Here is a 16,054-nt window from a genome sequence, read left to right on the forward strand (position 1 = left end):
AGCAAAAGTAGCATGATATGACCTCCAGGTGGCCAAGCAGGGAGCATCTTCCAGGGCAAGGTACTTTGCTGCTTGTGGAGAATTGAAAAGCAGTATCTGTGCCTGGCTCCAAGGACAGAAAAAGGTGCCTATGCTAGCATAAAGGAAAGACCATGAATGTAGGATGAATGTGCACCAATCTCTTATGTTGTCCAAAACAGACTGAGTGGTCAGCTAAGTCAAAAATGCTGATTGCGACTCAAAAGAGGGTGAGAAGTGGTTAAGACCATCTCTGAAGACTTAGGCAAATACACAATGAAACTTTCAAAACATTTCCAATGAATTTCATGAAGAGAAAGTGAGATACTCACTTTGCATGGTAATCAGTTGCTGGCCTGAGATCATTTACAGTAACTTTGTTTTCTTCTCCACTGGAAAGAGATACAAGTTTGCTTTAAAGATTGTTTCAGAATTCCCTACATTTATAGAAAAAGATGTGTATCATCTAACTCAACACACCTTCTATGAAATGTATTTGCTAAGAGTTTCTCTTTTGCTAAATACAGCAATGTGTAAATGCATTTATCTCTGAATTTTAGAGGCTTCTTGTGTTATTCGGGTCCTTTTGCCCTGGTGTTTTCAGGGCACTTTTTTGTTTGCTGCTTTTTAAAGAGTAGCAATTATTTTCTTCTTTACTTAGTAAGACAAGCTGCATGTGTATGCATGTATTACTCAAAAAACCCACTGAAGTACTGTAGCCTACAGCAGCTCAGTCCAGCCTTGCAAAAACAATTATCTAAAACTGTACCTGACTGCATATACCTACTTGTTAGAGCTTAGGAAACAGAAAAGGCACCAAAATAACATCTGTTAGTCTGCTTTTGCTGACATCAGCTTATCTTAGCAAAGACAGTTTCTTGACTAGGGATACTCAAATTTCAATTGCACGAAATCCATGGAAGGTGACCAAGATAAACTAGCTAGATACAAAGGTTTATAACTGTTAGAGAACTCTATACCCTTCATTCTATATTTTACTGTCGTATTTCTCCAAATTGCAAAAAACTGACTGAAAATCATTGTGTTAGGAATGAAACAATTGAACAGTTTTGTTTGCTTTGCTACTGCTATGAGTTGCCTTCTGTGTGAATTTGCTTTTTTTTCTTTTCGTATCAGAAGACCGTCTCTTACCAAGATCAATTTTAGTGAAAGGAGGAGCATGTGCACCTTACTGGGAGGAGGAGCATGTGCTGACATAAAAAGTAATAAATACAATTTCTTTTTCTCACTACTTGTATGTCTCACTGTGTGAGAACTCATGGTGTCTAGTGCAGCTGGTTGAAATACAGCAAAAGTTGGTATTAAAATATGCCTCCAACATGTAAGAACAAAATCTTTACATTCCAGTTGATGGCAGAGACTTCAGTAATAAAATGAAACTAATTCTACTGAAAAAAAAAGGTAGCTAATTTCAAAACAGAAGTTACACAAACCTCCTAATGATTTAACTTTCTGCAGATTTTTAATGAGGTTTTAAGCCACATAGCCACACAGCGCAGCAGTGACTAACTAAAAATAGCCAACACCTACATGTACACAGTTTTGTACTTTCCATCTTTTCCAGTACTTGAAATCATCACTTCATAAGTATAAACCTCTGGCATGTCATTCTTGTCTGTGTCTTCTCCAGTATCACTGGATGGAGGGGACCACATCAGCAGTGCTGTTCTTGCCTGAATATCAGATACCTGTACAAACACAAAGTTTTGAGATCTCTGCCATTCAAATGCTATTGTATATAAAAGTTATTTTGCCACAAAGGATCAAAGAAGAGACAGGAAAATCACATACCATTAGCAAATCAGAGTATTTATACTGATACACTAGCTACTAACTAATTTTTACAGATGAAATCAGGTTGGAAATGCAAGGAATGCCATGAGAAAAATGCAATGCCAGGCAGGGGGCTGAGGGCAGAGATGCCTGTCGGTACATAACGCCACCCAGTGGGCTGCTGAAACATGGACCAGAGTGTTGGCAAAGCACATCCTGGGACATCGGGCACTTCATTAAACCATGCTTCTGGCACCTTTTTCTTGGAAGCCACTGGTACTATGACTTTTTTAACACCTTCTTGTTTCTTATGAAATATAGGGAGATGAAGGCATGTTCACAAGGTCCATGTACATACACATAGAGACAATAACCTGAAGAATTTCTGTGGTGGTGTTTGCCTGAGCACCCCACCCATTGCAAAAAGGCCTGGATAAGAACAGTTGGTGTGACAGAAATAGGAGTATGTGTGTCACAGTATGTGTGTGGAATATGTGGAGGTCATAGTGTGTGTGACCTCCAGCTATCCAACAAATGGTCCCAGCAGACTAATCATGCCAAAGGGCAGTGACCCCCAGGTGGGTTAAATGGAAAGAGAGAATCACAAGGAGACTCCTGAAACACAGAAGTCATCAGCTTTACAAGTGCAGAGGTAGCATGAAAATTGGTAATGGGGGAGGTAAGAGATGCTGTAGTGAAACAGAGCAATGATCAAAATCTGGCCTGACAGTGTGAGAAAACTGCCCTGCTAACCACTGCTGCCTCCATCCAGGCCTGACGGATGCTGTGCACCCCAGCTGGTGCAACAGCATTTTGGGGCACAGCAGGCATGGATTCGCAGCTCAGGTGAGTGCATGTGACCTGGTGGAGAGCCTTCTCAATGGCCTGTGGATTAGCAGATTGTAGGGAACAATAGATTCTAGGGAACAATGCAGTCACACACAAAGCTACTGAAGCAGCCATGTCTTCCAAAGGATGCGTGACTAGGGACACCCACACTCCCAAAAGATTGGGCACTGTCTGAAACCCGTATGCCTGCAAGGGTCTGAGGATGCTCGTGTCCTTGCAGGTGAGTGCACAGGTGCATGCAGGTGATTACAAATTTTTAGGATCTGTTATAGAAGAATGTCTAGAAATTTGTGGCAGTTCATAAATATTGCACATCTGCTAGTGTGGTTTGTATGTTGCACCCACCTACTGCTTCCAATAATTTATAAGAGAACTCAAAACACGTTTCATTGTATGAAATCACTACTTTTACAGTATGACTCTAGTGCCTATTTTGGGAATAATTGCTTCTGAAAATCTATTATCAGAGTATCAGAATCAAAAAGCTATCTTTGCAACTGGTGCTCTCAAATTGCTATAATCTACTGAACTAAAAAACTGAATAGGTCAGCTTCAAGAATGAAGCAGAGAGGACATGACATTGATAGCAAACACAAAGGAAGAAAAATCACACTATGTGAGCCTCAGTGTCTTGGAAATAATGTCACTAAACCGTTATGCACTAATAGGACTATACATCATATCCTAAAAGGAATCAAATGTATGACTAAACACTGAAGTTTCTCTTTAAAATCTGGTAAGAAAAATTCCATTACTATCTTGATGCAATCACCAACTAGACTAACACTATCTATAACCAATGTAGTAAAATTCTAGCATTTCTGTAAGTCTCTGGAGTCATGGGAAGCATCAGATAAAGTTCCCTCCTGAACAGTCTTTGCCCTACCCTCTTGAGTTGCAGCAAGTGGCAGGAGATCCTGAGGGAAAGAAATGCAGGTTCCTCAAGGACCTACTGTACTTCAGGACTATTAGATCTATTTTAAGATGATCTGTTCCTAGGTTTAGCTACTTTAACAGTTGAATTTTTCCCCCTAGTGTCCAGGCAGTGTCTCTCTTACTACCAGGTAAGACTGTTAGCATTTGAGTTTCCCCTCACCTATAAAATCTGGTAATTCTCACTGTTCTCCTTATCTTCTACTGATTCATTTTCTTTAGTGCTTTGCCCAGAACACCCCATCTAACACTTTGCTAATGTCAAACTGCCATCTGACAGATTACATTTCCTTCATACATAGGTATCTTCTACCTCTGTGAGACATAAGGAAAAAGAAGAATTTTTGAACAGCCAAAATTTAGATCAGGAGAATCCACTACTATTATGTGCTCTGAGACACTTGGGGGTGGCTTTTTCAAAAAACTTGGTATTACTTATTACTTTGTATACTTATGCAAGCAGCTGCAATTAATTCTGGTTGCAACTCTGAACTCTATGTGCTTCTGCAAAGCAGAGTTTAATACTTGGGTCAGCTCTAGCACTGCAGAAACAAGAGGTGAGCACGTCTTCATTAGCAATCCAGCTTGCCGAAGTGAAAATCCTCATTAAATATGTTACACATACCATTTGGGTCAAACAAAAGAGCAGTTTTAGCATGTGCAATGTGGACTGCATTCACAGTAACCCAAGATACTTAACTGAGAGTGAGGTGTATCACATGCCAGAAGTCCACAAACATACACAACCAGAAAGTATGACGTTCTCCAAAGGGATTTACATGCTATATAACCAACCCTGAAATTCTGAGCTTTTATTGCCTCTTATTAAATACTCAGCCTTCTGAATCATACTTCATTTGGCTTTTGCCTTTTCAGGTCTTCTTTTCTGCTCGCTTTGTTATTTGGTTAACAGACATGACAGCTGGTGAAGACTTTGCTCAAACACTGAGGTGCAATCTGCAGAACCACTCCAATTTACATGTGGGTATAAATAGCTCAAGACCCCAAAGTAGAAGGGTCATCTGGTGTCAGTATCATGTAATCAACTTGACTTAACACTGCCATGTATGAAAGGATAAGGCATCCATATGGGGAAAAGTTCCAGGAAGTCAGAATCCAACAGGAGTTTGGAGGTAGTGAAATTGAGGCATCCCATACCGCATAGAACTGAAAGGTATTTGTGAGTGAAAGATCACAATGGAGACCACCACCTGATTTAGATGGGCATGCTCTGGACCCAGGCATTGAGACATGGGATAGCTCAGGACAGGTCATAGCCTTCAGCACAGCTCCAGGCTTTCTGGAGTAGGATATGGTGCAATAGAGACTGTACTGGACAGCACCCTGTATGATCATCTGATTGTATGGCCACCCCCACAGCCAGTACTGCCCATGCCAGCACAGTTCACCCAGGGAACAGAGTACTGATGAGCCATCAGAAACCACAATCTCATAGTAAGTGTTTCAGCCAAAACATGAATAAAAGCCTGCAGGAATATTTCTGATGAGAACCACAAAGAGAAGGTGTGAAAAAACCAATGTCCTCGTTCATTTGAAGGAAAGTGAGGAAAACATTTCCCTGATGGAACTGTGAGAGGGTGGCTTGAGAGCCTTCAAGGCCCAAGTAGGAAACACAGACTTCTATCACATCATACCACACTCCAAGCTCCAACATCAGCTAGACTTCCACCCCCTCACAGCCCTGACAGTCCCTTCCCTTCATAAAGCATAAGCCTCTCCAAGTGCCGAAGTCTGGCTCTCTGCCTTGTGTACACTCTGAATCTGTAGCAGAGTACCACTGCCTGTGCCTGTGATGCCTTCTGAGGCCTGCAGAGATCACTTGTGGCACACAGCTATATGCAATGATGCTCAAGCAAGAACACAGTGGGGAGAGGAACTACGGAGCTTGTCTAAAAGGCACGGATGGTTGAGGGTTGAAGGCAGAAGGAAGCAAAAGAAAACATTATAGTACTGGCACTGCATTGTCTTTTCCTATGTCATCAGCAACACAGCACAAGACCCCACCTGTCGATCTGTTCCTCTCACAGTCCCATTCAGCAAGAGTTCAGAGCTCCCCTTGGCAATGCAGCCATTGCTAACATCCCAATTTCAGACAGCTCCCACCTCCATGCTGCTTAGCCACCAATGACACAAGGGGCACTGAAGACATGTCAACCCATCCTGATACTTGGACACAGCAGGACACCAAGTGTTCAAGACTTCCTCTATACAATCTCTGCTCAGCATTTGGACAACCACAGGATCACAGAATGGTTGAAGTTAGAAGGGACCTGTGGAGGTCATTTGGTCCAACTCCCTTGTTTAAGCATGGCCATGTAAAGCCAGCTGCCAGGAACTACATCCAGACAGCTTTTCAGTATCTCCAAAGAGGGAATCTCCACAAACTCTCTGGCCAAGTTGTGCCAGAGCTGACATCCTCACAGTACGAAAATGTTTCCTGATGTTCAGAGGGAACCTCCTGTGTTTCAGTTTAGGCCCACTGCCTCTGGTTCTGATGCTGGGCACACTGAAAAGAGCCTGGCTCCATCCTCTGTGCACTTGCCTTGCAGATATCTATATACATTCATAAGATCCCCTCTGAGCCTTCACTTCTCCAGGCTAAACAGCCCCAGCTCTCTTGGCCTCTCCTCATCAGGCTGTAAAGAAACATATGAAAGAAAAATCAAGACTAGGGCACTAAACTGGGGCAAGGTTGCCTGGAAAGTGAAGGGAAGAAGATAGGTAGCAGATGATTGGAGGAAGTAGCTGACTGATTGGATGAACCCATGGCAAGCTCTTCCTGGAGTTTCAGTTGTATGGACTACACTACAAGCTGCCAAAAACTCTTAAAAGAGAAACAGGTCATATTTTTTCTCTACTTTGCAAATAAGGTTTTACAAAACCTCATTTTTGTTGATGTTTCCAAAACTTTGCCAGGTATCTCTCATGTATAGAGATATGTGGTGTGTAAAAATGCTTCCTGAACAGTTAAGACTAAACAAAGTTGCAGGAAATTGAGTACAGATTCTGCAGTATAATATTATGTTAAGCATCATATTCCATTAAGCAGCATCATTATGCTACTGGCAATGTTACAGTCTCTCTCTATGTTTTTTAAATAATTCTGTTAATACTGAGATTCACAGAATAGCCAGGAAGAATTCTGCAGTGTAAGTATCAAGAATTTTAGTTTCATAAATGTTAATACACTAAAAATTGCTCTGGTTTTTTACAGTACAGTGACTGGAAGTTAAGTGAATTTGCTTTAGTATGGAAAATTAAAGACCCTTTAAACTTAAGAGAGAGAAATGGAGGTACGACTGTGTAAAATAGCAACAGATATATTCTGATTTTATGGAAAGCTTTTGTTACTTACCATGGGCTTGGCTATATTAGAAAGAAGTGCTTCCAGTGCTTTTGTTTCTTCATCCTTTTCTTAAAAAACAAAATCAAAGCAAAAGAGAAGTACCCATGAATATTATGCAGTAACTTTACAGTGAAATAGCTCTTCAAATTCAACAACTGCACACAGAAGAAAGTATTTATAAAGTAGAACATCTTGCTAATTTGCATTCATCTAGGACAACATGAAACCAGCTTCTGAAGAAGTTGTTAATATAAAACTATTTCTAAAACCCTTCTGTGCTTTATGGAATACAGAAAGCCTGGTTATCATTTATTAATGTATAACTTTAAGCCAACTGCTGCTCTGGAGAACTTAAGATACTGGATATTTTCCACAGATTTCTCTTTGGATGTAGATACAGTCAGGTTACAGTAGTTTAAATATGTTATTGCACATCAGCTGGAAGCCTACTGGTAACACTGCTGGCCTTCCTCAATTGCAAGGGAAACAATTAAAGGTGTTTTGTGCCAGCTGAAGGTATAGCTGAGCTTTATAAAGGATTTATAGTTTACAGAAAGCATTTTATCTGCTTTTCTCACATAATATTTAAATTTTATTATCTCAATAGTGTAAGTGGACAAGCCACTCAGTTTTGAAGGTGTGGCCAGGCATTTTTAATTCATTCAACCTGCCTTAAACTAAACATAAAAGAAAAACAAAGCCTGACAAAATTCTTAAAAAAACAGATCAAATCTATTTATAAGTCTCTGTTTCTAAGATGGTTTATGCTGTTGAAACAAATAAAATGCTTTTCGGACTTGTACGACAACTCTAAGTCACCGCCTTCTGTCTGACAAATCCAAGTCTCTGTACATAATTTTCCCCAATGTCTCCTAAAATAGTTTTGAGAAGTGGACGTTCTCATTTTTCATATAAAATACTTCTAAGGAAACATCATCATAATTTTTGTAACGTGTAAACAACAGTACATTTCATCACTTGTGCCTTGTTAAAATTAGCTCATAGACAGACATCAACAAACAGAAAGTAAACTGAAGCCTAACAGAAAGTAAACTGCCACTCTGGAACTAAAGTGACAAATATTCAGGTTTGGAGCAATAGTTCCCAACTTCTGACTTTAGGTTGTATCTCAAATGTGACCTCTGGTACTAAGCTTGCACAGGATATCATCTACACATATTTTTAAACAGCTCTCATAGGTTGAGATTTCCTGGTCTCGATTAAATGTACTTTCTTCGCAATTAATTTTGTTTACAGCAATCTAACATACATTGGACACAGAATTATTATCTCAAAGCAAACTTCAGAGAATTGAGAAAAATCATGGTTTATTTCCCTTAGCATCACCAATTACAGTTCCTTATTCTGAGAACACTGCTCCTAGCTGAGGACAAGTCTTTGACGTTATGTTCACAATCTGAAGGACTATGGCAGAGACATCAAAGCTGTATAGTGACACATCATCAGATTTGACAATGACTGTATGGCTGAGTGAATTCAGTCCATCTATGAGATCACAAGCTTTCCAGTGAAATAAAGATATTAATAATAAACATACTTCCTGTGGTAGTGTCTTAGAAAACATGAACTCACAGGGACTAATGTGAGGACCAGCCTTTTTCTACAAGGGCCTTTCAACATTGAGTGTGTAGGGATAGATCAATTTTATGTAACAGCAGTATCTCTTTTACAAAATATTCTTTATCAAATTGGATGTATATTTTTTGATTCAGACACTTGATTCTTTCCATGTTTTCTACTATATCAAGCAGGCCATCAATATTCAGCGATTTCTTAAAATGCAAGGACTCTGAACAAAACAGAGATTTTTTTTTTTAAACTGTCATGAAGTGTGACTCATAATATTTCCTCAAATTTACATGGAGACTTCCATACCAGTAGTTTTTGTTTTCTTAGGCTCACATTCCCATGTGATGAGCAGGCTGATCACCCTTAACTTCACTCTATGTAAGTCAGGCCACTTAGAGGCTGCTACTCAACTTCAAGACTGTCAAAGTGTGGTGTTCTATTTACAAATGTTATGTTCAGCCACTATAATAATAATATATGATTATTTGTCCAGTCCAGACACTGGACGTGCATCATATATTAGTATGTGTGTATATGAAGTGTTTTTGATAAAACCTACCTTCTACTTCTGTATCTGTCTGAGAATTGCTTTTTCCTTTACCCAGAGACTTGCATTTGGTAGAACCTGTGCTTATTCCAGCTGCATCCTGTCCTTTTGTAAGTCCATTAGGTTCACTTGTAGGAGAAGGACATTTCTGAGGAGATGATGGAGGACTGTTTAACTTATCTTTCTGAGTTCCATGTCGATCTTTTAACTTTTTTTGTAACCTTTCATATGTTTTACTAGACCTTTCATCTCTAAAGTTGGATCTTCCATGAGCAGGCAGAGTATCTAAATGAAGGAAGGAAAAACAAATAATTAAGAACAGAATCTAATTTTAAAATCTACCTAAAAATGCTGTGCAAGTTAAATGTGCACCTGTGTGTAAAATTATATCTCTACTCCTATTTGGAAACTGAAGTGTCCAGCAGGTAAACTGATACACATTAAATGGACATTAACAATATATTAGGGAAGAGAGTGTAATCTTTCCCTCCCCCACATTTTCTCCACTTAAAAATTACTCTTGAAATGTTTCTATAATCTTCCTTGAGCTGTGAGGTACAGGATGAAGTCTGTACACAAAAAATGTGCTACTTTACTACACTGGAGGAGGTTTGATCCATTAAGTTTTGGAATGCAGCTAGAGCTCTAATACTTTAATGATGCTCCAGCAGGAATCAACTGGGAAAACAACTATAAAAGCATAGAAACATAGAACCTGTTCTATGTTCTATGGGGCAATGGAAAGACACTAAAACACTGAAGACAGCTCGGCCAGGCCGTGTAAGTGCATTATACCTGTACACAGTAACCCCAGGCACTGCTGCAGGAGCCCCAAAGTCTCATCTCTAAGTCAGAACTGGCTTTGGAAAAAAGTCAGTACCACACTACTGACAGCATTAAACTGTGAACAGGTGAACTCCTTTGTCCAGTTCTAACATTTGTATTCATTTCACCTTTATGCTTAGAAACACTTTACTGACTCTAGACTTTATATACCAAGTCTTTTCTCAGTGTAACCCTGCCTATGATAAATGCTGAAAGTTTTAAAAAAACATTCTTCGAAATCACCATAGAATTTGCTCCTTTTCAGGTAAGTTGGATAAGTCAGTCTGAATGGATGCTCATTTTCAGGTAAGTTGGATAAGTCAGTCTATTTGTTATTCCTTAAGAGATAAGAAGTACTGAAAATAAAATCAAATAAGAACTTCCTTGCAAGGATAAAAAGAAAAAAAATCATAAGTTCTCCATTTCTGTTGTTTTTTTAAGTGAGTTTAATTCACAGAAAGTTTGACAGAGGACTTCTAGATAAACTGTGACTATTTTGAAATGTGATTTTTCACTACCTTTAGAGAGTTCAATGCTCCTGTCAGGGAACTACTGTGCTCTATGAGCATCTAGTTGTTTTCTGTGGGTGGTTTTTTTTTGTGTTTTTTAAAAATTTTTGTTTGGTCGGTTGGTTTTTTCCCTTAAATTTAGATTCCTGAAATAGGAGCCTAACTGTGGGTTTTGACTTTTGAAAGCTACAGACAAAGTCAGAGATCCAGAATTAAATATGAAATCTGTAGCAAATAAATAACAAATTACAGTATTAATACTTAACTTTCCTAAACCCAAAGGCATTTTATATACACATTGAAAATAAAGCAAACAAAGAATCCCACTTTATCATTTTTTTTACATTAGCCGTTTAGTAAATTATCACTGAATTAATATTTAAAGTGATATAAGCTGGCAGCAGAAATCTAAAAAAATATTATTCCATTAAGAAGCATCATTTTATGTGTTTAATTATCATACCCCAATTTCTTAATTTAGCAAACTAAAAGCAAACAACTGCCATCTACAAGAAACCAGGAAATTAATAAAACTACAAAGAAGCACCCAAAGAGCATCTAGTAATGTACTATTGTCAAAGTAGTGCAAGAAGAAATAAAGTACAACATAAGAATACAGAAACACTAAGAATTCCAGGAAGATCAAGACATTGGTATATTATTATCTGACCACTTTGCTCGTCCTAACTATTTAAGCTCAGCAAATTGATGAAGGCCATTTTTAGGTTATTTTAGTAGTATCATAGAATGTTGAAAAGATGTTTTTAACCTCCTTCCTCATAGCTTCTAGCTTTCTCTAAAAACAGAAACCTAGAACTGCTCTCTGAAAGTCTTTCAAGGTTGGCACCTGCCTTATCTAAAGAAAAGCAAGTCTACCAGAAATGTAAATATTAATCTAACAAACCAGCCCCTGAGTTAGAACACAAATACACTTTGCCTCCAAACCACAGTAAAGGCAGATGTCAACAGCACTATCAAAGATGGCTTTAACCACTTTATTAAATTTAGGTTAGTGGCACCTCATTATTCCAACTGGGCTTCAAGGGGACACTCAATTAAATGCATATAGTTTTATGAAAAATTGACCACTTTTTTCCTTAATACTAAGAATTCCTATTTCATACTTCAAACAGGATGTTTGCAAGACAGGAGATCTCAGAACAGTGCTCAGGCATGGATTTAAATGCTGAATCACTACAAACACTTTCTGCATTGTTTTCCTGTGAAAATCTGTAACTTACACATGTTAGAAGCAATCTCTTAAGTTTAGTGGATCACTGAACAGACACCAAATAAATTAAAAGAACTTCTGGAATAATAAGCTTCAGCCAAATCAAGGCTGGTATCCACATAACATTTTTTTTGCATATGACTCCCATTCAAACTGTAAGTCTTGCTTAACAAAACCCACACAATAACATAACAGATGCTGGAAACGAGGCAGAACATTATTCCCTTTGACAAAACTTGTAATATTTGATGCGCTACTTACCCACATCCCCATAGACTTGTGAAGTGTGATACTGTGGAATGTACTGCGTTGCCATGTCACCGGCTCCAGTCACAGGTGAGTATATGTGACGAGGTGGAGGAGGTATCATGGCTGGAAGAGGAAGGAAGCCAGGCAGTGGGGGATGTGGAGGCCTGTGTATCACTGTGTGACCACCAGGATGAAATTCTGGAGCCTGGGGAACCACCACAACCCTTCGAACACCGTTATCCTCAATAACCTGTACAGTGAGAGACACCACGCACCAAAAGAGAAATGATAGTCTGAAAAATATGTTTCTATAGATCCTTAAATAAAATCAGGAATAGGAAACCCCTTAAATCTGACAAAAGGAAAACAGGAAATAGCAAGGGAATAAAAGGGACATTAAAGGACTATGTTAAGTGTATTAACTGCAGCAATGCCATTAATTTCTCAATGTGGTGGGGAAGCAAACTTTTAAAAAATCTGACTGTAAGAGTATATAACAAACAACCTGGTGTATTAATGGCACAAGCCAAGCTTCTCCTAAGGGTCCTGTTTCCACCCTCATTCACACCGCTCATATGTTACACTGCTGTAGGATTTGTTTGACAGCATAACAACTAGATTGCTCCCTAGAAATGAACTGGTGAACTGACAGACCTCACTCTGCATCAATAGAGAGAGAAAAGCCAAGAAGTGTCTGGTTTTTGCTCTGTCCCCAACTCAGCCCACCAACACTAACCCAGGAGACACCAGCCATACTGGCCCTGCAGCAACCACCATGTGCATCAAGCTGTTAGCAAACAAACTATCAGGATAGTAGTCAGCCCTCTCAAAACTCCTTCACAAGTCAAGTCGTCCTAAATTTTTTTGTCTTTCTCCTCCCCATATCCTTCTACCTGTAAAGAGGACTTGAATCCTGAAGGCAGTCACACACTACTCAGAAAATGGGGCCTTTGTGGCAGCCACTTGGCAGACTGTAGCGCAAGGGATTGTGAAAAATTAGCAAAGGGGAGATGTGACAGCAGCCTTTGTGTGAGGTACCCAAGTGTGGCCCTTAGCAATGCTGGCAGAAGTTCCAAGCAGTGGCAGTAGCATATGCAATCCCATGGTGAGAATCTTACCATGCAATCCCATGGTAAGATGCATGGAGCTGAGGTGTGCTGAGCATGGTATTTGTAGCACGTCTGGGCTGTGCAGCATGTGGGGCTCTGGTGGAAAGCAGGCACAAGGGCACAAACTGTACCAAGTACTGAAGCAGAAAATGTTCAGTAAATGAGGGTGGGTCATCAACTAGACCAGGAACAAGGGTCTGCCCCTGAAGCTCCTCTCATCATTACCCTCTCTAAATGTTTATAAATTCACAAAAATACATGACTGTTGGTGACACCTAGAGATGATCTTGGCATATTTTGACTTGTGTGTATCGTGTATTAGTAACTTTAGTGTATGGGATGCCAACGAATAAAATGCTCTTCATTTCCTAGTAAAATGTTGTAGAATAAAGTCACAGCAGAAACTGCAATGGAAGGTTTAAGATGGAACACTTATACAGAAAAGGGGGAGAAGAATGAAGTATCATGACTACATTCAATAGCAGGGGACAAAGCAACCCTATGACATAAGTTTTCACTGACATTTGAAATGAGATGGGGACATGTACACATACACCAATAAACATCCTGGTGAAACAGGAACAGATCAATAGATCAAAACACTTAGTGCCAAGCTGTTTTCAGCTCCACTGTTTAAGGTTAATGGAATCATGCTTGGCTAGATTTAGCCCTGTGCCCTAGAGTGAATGCTTTCATCAAGTCCGTGACAGAAAGCTGCTTGGAGGATCATTGGTTTTACATGTCCCCATTAGGGGTTGATGTGCATCTGGTACATCTGGAAGAGAGCTTCTGATTTTGTTTTCTCTGCCAGCAATCTAATTTGTACAGCCCCAAATTATCCTGCTAGCTGAACCAATGCAAGGTAAGTGAGATTGGTACAGGAAATTGTTTCAAAACTTCACCACTGTGCTGAGAGAAACAGTGCTGTAGATAGAGCTGCATGCTTCTGGTACTGTAGGATATGCATATGCAACAGCATTCATAAGACACAAAAGTGTGTACACAATGGAGCTGACCTCACTTTACTTAATAGACAGTTGGAAATTGATGTTACTTAAGTGAACACAGCTTTAGAAAACATGCATACTATATGACTTTAAGAAATTGGTTGTTTTCTATAAACAGAAATCTATCCTTCTTGGGAAAGAGTAATTAAAGACAATACAATTCAAATCTGTGTAACCATAGCTGTGTGGTACCCTAAAGGCAGAATATATTAGCAGTAAATACAACTAGAACTTCTGCTGTCCAATGAAATTCTCTAAACACTGAAATGTAGTTTTAATTATTTAAGTCCCTTTTGGTTACAAACCCCTCAAAATACTGCAACTTATTATGATTTTATGAGTAAACTCAGATTATGTAGGAAGCAGCTCCCATTAAAAAACAAACAAGCTGCATAGTTTACAGCTTGTTTCCTTGGGTCTGCTAATAGCCTAAGTAACTTAGAAATAGTCACTCAATTCATAGCAGCAGGGACCTTATGTTTAACAAGCCTGTAACTGTGTTTCCAGATCTAACATCTGCTCAATGGTAGGCCTCTTGCAGACAACTACACAGATAAAACCGCTCCAAAAAGCAGCCAGGGCATCATGCAAGTCTATAGTTTTAAGTTTAAATCGTAAACAAGCTCTCTATTATCCCAGTTGTGCTAGCAAAACATGGTTCTGGCACAGGCCTGTTTGGTTGAGTGCACCAACCAAACATCACTGGAAAACTCACTGCAGACAGTGAATATAGATGGCTTAGGAGAGGATGAATAAAGATGTGCTTTCTTTCAGTTTTACAACTACAGTTCCAAAAGAAGTGGAAAGGAAAAGGAAATCAGCTGATGAATTTCTTTTTAGTTATGTGACGTAAGGAAAGTAAATCTTTTATTCAGTGGTTATCCCCAACTTCTAACAGAGGACAGTACACTGTACTACTGCCAAACAGGAACGGAAGCAAGCAGAGGCATAATAGAACTAAATGAAAATGGAGAGACAAAAGATGGTTATGTTGAAGTTCTTCCAGGCTGACAGCTTAGGACATTTAGCTGGTTTCCTATTCAATACAAAATATAACTGCAGCTGCTGACCTTTAAAATTATACTATACCTGAAGAAACCATAGAAGTTTGCTAGGACTGCAGTAAGTCTGGGAAAAGTCTTAGCTCGATAATGTTAGACTTTCCTGTTTTGCAAGGCTGCTATCAAATCTTCTGGCTTGTAAGAGGAACTCCCATCATAAACCCCAAAGTCTGGTATGTTTTGTCAGTAATAAACCCTTCAGAAGGCTTATAAACTACAAGTTGTCCTGGACTATGGTACTTCTACTGAGATGAAAGCAGCAGATGAGCTCATTCCACCTGCACTCTGATCTGGATAGATGTGAGGCACCTTCAGTTCAAAGGTTAGAGTGCCGTGCTAAAACAACACCTGCTTGGACTAACAAACTCCAGTGAAAGGCTAATGAATGGGCCTCAGCAAGGCCCAGCCCTTCAGCATCTTTGATTCAAACTGTCCTCAAAGGAAGGATAAACTAATTCAAAAAATATTTTTGAGATTGGCACATATTACACAACTTTTAAAACATGTACTTCATCAAATGAAAACAAGTAAGAAATATACTAAAATTCCAATTTTCACTTAGCTCTAAATTTCTTTCACTTCTTTAAAAATGAATTCTAATAGGAACTAGGACTTTTTACTATGACCTGAAGATATATGGACTTCTAGTGATTATTTAGAAGTCATTTTTCTTCTGCCTGCTTGGGAACTCAACTACAAAGGATGCAAAGAATCAACTTATCAGTAAACTTCCAAGTGATGAAAGATAAAATCAGAGTAGTAGTTTGCCTGCCCTAACAGCCTTTTCTTTTGCTAGAGAACAATTTTTTTAATGTTGTTTAAATAATTTGTCCAACATCTGCTGACACTGTGGGCTTTTTTGTTGTATTTTATGCACTGTAGTCCCTTCACAGTGTACACCATTGGATACATGCTAAGTCAGAGGTAGACTGGTCATGACAACAGAATGTCTTGAGAGAGACTTA

The 16,054-nt window shown here is 39.1% G+C and overlaps 1 protein-coding gene across 7 annotated transcripts in view; it reads right to left on the reverse strand.

Moving 5' to 3' along the window:
* Positions 1-16,054, reverse strand: part of FNDC3A (fibronectin type III domain containing 3A) — a 111,251-nt gene that overhangs the window by 33,019 nt on the left and 62,178 nt on the right. For 6 of the 7 annotated variants that reach the window (XM_053969892.1, XM_053969894.1, XM_053969897.1 and 3 more), the window contains 5 exons: positions 11,925-12,162; positions 9,111-9,383; positions 6,971-7,029; positions 1,570-1,727; positions 351-410 (listed from right to left, as the gene is read on the reverse strand). In XM_053969892.1, the coding sequence (XP_053825867.1) occupies positions 351-410; positions 1,570-1,727; positions 6,971-7,029; positions 9,111-9,383; positions 11,925-12,162 (788 nt within the window). The remainder of the gene's footprint in view (positions 1-350; positions 411-1,569; positions 1,728-6,970; positions 7,030-9,110; positions 9,384-11,924; positions 12,163-16,054) is intronic. The other variant, XM_053969898.1, reaches the window with a different exon arrangement.

This window comes from Vidua macroura, chromosome 2 (assembly GCF_024509145.1).
Source record: "Vidua macroura isolate BioBank_ID:100142 chromosome 2, ASM2450914v1, whole genome shotgun sequence".
NCBI lineage: Eukaryota > Metazoa > Chordata > Aves > Passeriformes > Viduidae > Vidua > Vidua macroura.